Source organism: Etheostoma cragini, chromosome 21 (assembly GCF_013103735.1).
Source record: "Etheostoma cragini isolate CJK2018 chromosome 21, CSU_Ecrag_1.0, whole genome shotgun sequence".
NCBI lineage: Eukaryota > Metazoa > Chordata > Actinopteri > Perciformes > Percidae > Etheostoma > Etheostoma cragini.
This window is the reverse complement of record NC_048427.1, coordinates 2,111,430-2,118,473: the sequence shown is the minus strand read 5'-3', so window position 1 is coordinate 2,118,473 and position 7,044 is coordinate 2,111,430. Positions and strand designations below refer to the sequence as shown.

At 38.2% G+C, this 7,044-nt stretch overlaps 1 protein-coding gene across 4 annotated transcripts in view; it reads right to left on the bottom strand.

Annotated features, from left to right (window-relative positions):
- The window catches only part of skap1 (src kinase associated phosphoprotein 1), a 32,348-nt gene that overhangs the window by 12,866 nt on the left and 12,438 nt on the right, over positions 1–7,044 (bottom strand). For all 4 annotated transcript variants that reach the window (XM_034859669.1, XM_034859667.1, XM_034859668.1 and 1 more), the window contains 4 exons: positions 2,095–2,175; positions 1,800–1,883; positions 1,588–1,712; positions 433–496 (listed from right to left, as the gene is read on the bottom strand). In XM_034859669.1, the coding sequence (XP_034715560.1) occupies positions 433–496; positions 1,588–1,712; positions 1,800–1,883; positions 2,095–2,175 (354 nt within the window). The remainder of the gene's footprint in view (positions 1–432; positions 497–1,587; positions 1,713–1,799; positions 1,884–2,094; positions 2,176–7,044) is intronic.

Genomic DNA, 7,044 nt, shown 5'->3' with positions numbered 1-7,044 from the left:
GTCGAATGAGGAGATTCAGGACTTGGCTGTGCAGTTAATGATGGATCAGGTGGTTTTCATCTGAGTCAGAGTCATGATAAAGGGCTCTCTTTCATTTCTGACCTTTCTGCCCCTCGAAAACAAAAGCAAACTTTAGTGAAAAATTGAGGAAAAAAGGAAGGTTTATACTGCTTTAACTGTATTTTCCAATTGACGTATGTGGCTTTTAAAAAGTATACTTAAGTCAATTTTATTTATATAACCCAATATTAATTTTTCTATGAGGGCCTGACAATCGGAACATATAAAATCCTCGATCCTTAAACGCTTGATTCAAATAAAGACACAGAAAAAAGAAACATTTAAGCAGAAGCAACAAAGCAGAGAACGCCCTTCTGGAAAACTACATATAAAATGTGTACCGGCAGAAATGACAAAGAGATGCTCGCTTACCTCTAAGTACAAAATTGATTTGGTCCACCCATTCTCTGGCCTCTTGAGGACTACTGGCAGTGAACTAATGGGAAACAGGGGCAATAATCCCACAATTATCATCACATCTAAGGGTGCATTTATATGTAAATAAAAGTCCTGATCTTTAATCTTCATTTTAATACACCAGCTCTCTTCCGAGCTGCCTAGTCAGGAAGAAAGAGCAAATAGAAATGTTCCTTTTTGAAATAGCTTTGAAATTGTCAGATCTGAAATATTCAGTTAAGACATAAATTAGTGACTGGGAGAACAGTGTTATACTCAGGAAATATGACTGTGATATGCCAGCGGGATGTGTGGATAAAATGTTTTTTAAATGGATTTCAATAAAAGCCCGACCGATTGAAGCCAATGCAAATATTTGAGGGTTAGATAACCAATATTGATTTATTTAAACATAATCACATCAAGAGCTACGTCTATTATTTTAATTGTTTTGGTTATTTTCTTAATTATTTGGTGAATAAAACGTCAAAAAACAAATCAGAACTTTCCTAAGCCCTAGTTTGACATCCTCAAATGTTTTGTTTTGTTCAATCAAACGTTCAAATTCCAAAAATAATCCATTTACTATCATAGAGGATGTACAAAACCAGCAAGTGTTTACATTTGAAAGGTCTGAACATTTTTGTATGAAAATCACACTAGAGACTAATCAATTAAACTACTAACCACATATCTAAATAAGAAATAATTTGTTCCGGAGGCACCAAATAAAAAGTAATTTGACCAAGAAATGTACTTTAAAGTAGAAAACTAAACTTGTCAGTGCTCTCTAGTGGACCAACTGTGTAATGGAGTTTCAAAATCACGATAAAAAATATCTTTAGCATTTATGTACTGCAGTTTCTTTTTACTTATAGGACGACATATACACAGATACGAAAATATCTGTTACAGTTTAAGCTAAAATTGTCTAACGTATCGGTGGGATGTAATTTAGATTTTAGATATTTCTGCTAAAGAGAAAGGGATAATTATTACATGTATGTTACTTCCAATCTTCACAAAATAATAATGCCCGTCAATATTCCTCAATAATAATAATATTACTCAAACTCGCTGACACATTCTCTTGGTCAGTACTCTGTAAAGGCTTGTTGTGGTAATACTGACCTGAAAAGAGCGCCGGCCAGGGCAAAAGAGCTCGAAACAGGCGTTTTTTTTGGAGTCTTTTCTAAGGTTGGTCACCAGCTGCACGCTGTAGTCGCCGATATAAAAGGAACCCTTCTGCTGCTTATCTGTAGGGAGGAGTACATGTGGTAAGAGGTTATCTGGTTTAATTTATGAGCCTAAAATGTTGCTGTACGTTGGCATTTCTAACAAACCTTTTTCACTCCCGAAGTAGTAGAATATTGAATTGTTCAGGACGCACCATCTCTTTTGCCACTCTGAACCAAAGAAGCTGTGATCTAGAGAAAGAAGAGCCAGTGATCAAATGGAAAATACTCACAATAACAACATTTCTTTAAATATATTTTATGCTCAGGTTTTTCTCTATGGTCGTTAAAACTGTCCGTGTGTCAACACCACCCGTCTAGCACTCCAAGTAACTACAACATACAGTCAGCATTACTTTTTAAAAGTACTTGACGCAGGGCTGGTATCTATATGCTGCTGTACCTCTTCTTCTCTTCTCCAAGAAGCCTTGCTTCAAGATGTTGTAGAGGTCCTGGGCTGCCACAGAGGGGATGCCACCAAAGTCTGTGAACGGAAGCAGTAAAATTTAATAAAAAGGTAAAGAAACTTTTATAGACAAAAAAAGCTAAAGGTGGCTTCTTTAGATGTGTTGTTTTGTCCAGCCAAGAGTCCACAATCCAAAGATATTAATAAATATATGTATTAAATGAGTTAAAAACAATTAATTTGTTATTGAAATAGTTTCTGTCAATCAACTAATCAATTGACAAACTGATTATTTCAGCACAAACTCGTAATAAGCTGCACTTAAATGTCCCTCATTATACATACACCATGGATATAAAGTCTCCAACCCTGTGGATCAAATCCATCCCTGCTAGGCTTTAGAAAGCTGGGATCAATACATGTACAGTGCTGCTGAGCACTGCAGTCCATTCATCTGCTCACATTGCACTTTTAATGGGAGCAACCTTCCTGTGGAAATCCAAACAACTCTCTTCAATTTGCAAAGTCCAATTTTAAACATGATAGGACTATAGCGGGACTTGAGATGCTTTAGTTAATTAGTGCAGTAGTTTGGCAAGTACTGCACAATGTAGTTCACATAGTCTGTAGCCTACTGAGCCATTTGAGCTGGAGAGAAGTTGTTTTAAAGAGGAACTCTTAGTAGTAGGGACGCTAGCAAAGCCAAACAGTGACTCTCTCAAAAGCTGCATTAATTGGTTCTAGTTATTTTCAAAGCTTCCCCAGACTACCTGTTTTTTCAGCAGAGACACAAATAGTGTGAGAGCAGCTGCTATTGGCTGGTTAGCTCTGACAACCAGCTCTATGTCGCTGTCCATGCATCACTGAGCGGCGATCAGTCTCCCCATGTTGCCCGACCCTCCGTGTCACACTATGTAGCCACGAGACCATGCTTCCTACAGTTGTTGCTCCCTTACGCCTTGCTGCATTTTTCAAATATGCTGGAAGATGGGGCTTTAGCAGAATTTGAGGGTTAAAATGACTTTGTTTGGTGTTTTCACCTTTATGGGACGGTTAAAATCAAACAGTAGTTATATAGTATTCAACCTAACCAATCCACCACCAGGATGCCTGTGAAGAAGCTATTTTAACCAGTTGTTTGATGTTTTAAAGTTCTAACAATACATATGCCTATTTGACATATTTTCTACCCTTCAGCCATTAGAAGGGAACTTGTAAAGCTGACCCCATATCGGCCTCAAGGGCCATCTTCCGCCCTGTGTTTCAACAGGCTTTTCCATGTGTCAAAAACAAAGCTCAGCTTCCTCCAAATTCATTAGTCAACAGGCATTAGGCTTGCAGGGAAAAAAGTAAAGGGAGAGCAGGAACCGCCTTCTTAGTCTGAAACACAGGAACAATTTAAAGACCATTTACACCAGTCAGTGTGACACCCCATTCAGACCGCTGATGACAAGGAGAATGCCTGGAGTCCATCTCACTAAGGAGGGACCTGTTTAACTGCTGGAAAAAACCAAACATGTCATCCCACATTTGGGTCCTCTGGTTTAAACAAAGAGCACCTCACCCCCCCCCCTCCCCAGCATTAGACAAACAGGAACCTTTCCTCATTCATTAAAAAAAAAACAAAAAAAAACAGCAACATGAAAAACTCCAACTACGTGATGCTCTCTCACTGAAAGCTTTCATTTTCTATTCTATGATGATTAATAACTTTGATCTAGAAAGCAAAAAATAAAGCTGATATTGGCTTTTTTTTTTTTTTTTGCTTGGCTAACACTCCAGAGATTTAAGTCCACCACAATCCAGCCTGTGATCCCATAACCCTGCACCACTTCAGCTCGTGGTCCTGACGGATGAGCGGGTCATTCCAGAGCAGAGCTCAAGACACCTTGCAGCACTAACACGCTCACATATCATCAGCCTGCCTTTGTGGATGGACTGACCGGTGACACTATAAATACAGAGGTGCTAAGGACTGTTTTGTCAAAGAGAACCTGATTCAGTACATCATAACAAACAGCGGTCATTATGCTCCCCCACCTCATCTATCCGCTGGCAGTCCGTCCATTTTTCTCCTGGGCCTGCTTCCCTGTTGTGGCCCACTTCTAATCCCCTCATCTATCTGCTTCTCTCGCTCTTCATTTATCTCAAAGGTCGAGTCGGGCTAATAGATGACGAGGTACAAAATCAACACAGGATCACTCTGATCTTCTTGAGTCAATAAACATTACACATTCATGCGTGTTGAACACTTTTAACGCCGGTGACTAGACCTCACTTGACTATCCTACTTTTTATTAATTTCAAACACGGGGATAACTTTAGTGAAAATGGAAACAAGCACACAAAAGTTCTGGATTTTTCCACAGGGTAGCAGCACAACCTAAAAGCACCATGCTGCTTAATGCTGCTTCTTAAGTCCCTGATCCCACCCTAAACAAAAGCAGACTCTGATTGGTCCTGGGTTAACAATGCCTCCTTTAATGAAAATTAGCCATGAACACCTCTTTGGGACCCGTGCAATTTTAAGTGGATATTTAGAGGTAATGTTATTTCAAAATGAGTAATTAAGGGCGTTAAAAACCTCCAACAACCATGATGGTGTTTGAGTTTTGAGTTTGACTACAGGCACGGAGAGACACATTAATGCATCTAATTAAGGCCTCATCAAAATCGCAGACAGACGGCACTCTTTCATAAAAATCATAAATTGTGTTATCAATTATTCAGGGCAATGCCACGACTTCATTTTCATCCCTTTTGTGTTTTAATTAGCACCATCCGCAGCTTTGGTATTGACTTAATTTGATGGCAATTTATTGATATTTCAGCATAACCTATTTAGCTGAGTGCAATTACCAACAAAGAGAAGTAGACAGATGTGATGTTAGAGTTGCATCGTATGCTTTGTAAATCAAGGTGAGGAGTTTCTACAGGCTACGCTAACTGAATATAACTGCTTTCAGTGGCCATCAGCAAGAAAAGATGTGAGTCACCCCATTTCCAAATGGAGGGAAATAATCAATAGAAATTGATGAAAGGCATGTGTTTAATTGATCCTGACCAAAGATATTTTCAGCAAGCTGACCTGGGAGCTGATAAGTGCCCCGTTTTGTTCCCTTCCTTAACTTGTTGTAAACTTGGGGGGGGGGGGGGGGGGGGGGGGGGGGGGGGGGGGAGGAGAGATACCCAAAAATGCATCTGAGATGCCAGCGGTTTGCCACAGCCGCAGTCTCTCATTTGGTTATTCACACTCTCTCAGCATGGTGTTATGAGCTCAGCAGTTGATCCCGCAAGAAAAGGCTGATTTATGTTAGCATGACCAGAGGGAGTTAATGTATTCTCTCATTAAAATCCACTTTACTTAGGCTGAAAGTCAATCAAAGGCTGGATAGAGAGTGAATCAAAATGAAGGGAAATGGTCGGGTGGGAGGACTAATATGTTACATTAGATTTAACGGTGGTCGTAATGCAACAAAGATGTTATGGAAACACAAAAATGCACTGGAAATGTTGATGGTGCCACAGAAGATGAAAGTGCTAAAGGAACGCTTTAGTATCTTTTCTCAGAGACAGTAAGAAGGCAGAGAGGAGCAACAGCAGTGGCGGGTTCAGTCTCAGCAGGGGAACTTGTACTTGCAGAGGGTTTGAACCACTATTGTATCCACAGCTTTAGAAAAATTACAATAAGTTAGCCAGTTACATGTAGAAAGATTGACAGATGCGTGAGAAAAAAGCCCTTTATCAGGATAAAAAAATTGGCTTGTAACAAAAGCTTTTCTCCTTTTTTCTTTTGCTATTCATGCCGTTTTATTCGCAATTGAACATTTGGTATGTAAAAACATGTAACTAAAGGGATGCAGATGTTTACTGAATATAATGTAATATACTGTATAGGTGATATGAAAGATATCTGCTGTATTTATGCGGTTTGACATGTAAGCAGTGTATTGTAATTTGTGTAAAATGTTTAGAAAGACATGGGGGAAAAAGAACAGATAACATTTTTATCTAGCTCTGAACATCAATATCTATCTAGTCTATTTCATGTCTACATGCCTGTGAGGTCTATAATTCATTATTTTTTACACTTCATTCTTTTTATTGTGTGTGGCATGACTTCTTGATTCAAGGAAATGAAGCCCTGCAAGTTTTTGCTTCATGGGTTGAACTATATATTTGTAATCTTTAGTCATATCTGTTGTTGTGAGGTTATGATTGTCCAGAGCGCTGTATGTCTATGGGTTCAATATGTTTTATTGGGTTTCTAATCATTTATATTAAATTCTAATGTATGTGCTTTGATGGTCTTATGTCTGCTATAAGGCTGCAACTAAAATCATTGATTAATCTTTCAATTATTCCCTTGATTCATTGTTTGGTTTTTAATGTCATAAAATAGTGAAAATGCCCATTTCAAGCTCCTGAAGCCCGCAGTAACATATTCAAACTGCTCGTTCTATCCAACCAACAGTTCCAAACCTAAAGATATAACATTATATTATAATTTTATTTTAATAAATCAAGAACCAGCAAATAAATACATTTAAGAAGCAAAAAATATTGTATTTGTGGTACGTTTGCATTACAAATTACTTAAAATTATCATCAAAAAAGTCTTTTGCTGATTAATTTTCCCCATCTACTTATCAATGAATTGACTTAATTGTTTCAGCTGAACTCTGTTCTTTGTTGAGCTTGTTTGTTTTTTATTCATAAATAACTGAGGATTGAAATGATCCTTTTGACTCAAGCTAGTAAATTGTAATTGCTAATTGTAATTGCTAGTAAAAAGAATCTTACTATTCTGATCTCGATCCAGAGAATAACACAACCTTCTGCCAGCAAAACACACACAACTAAACTACAGGGAAGTGCATCAGTTAACACTGGCCACTGTGTGGGATTAATCTATCTTCTGTATTAAGGAGTGGGAAGAAGAAGAAG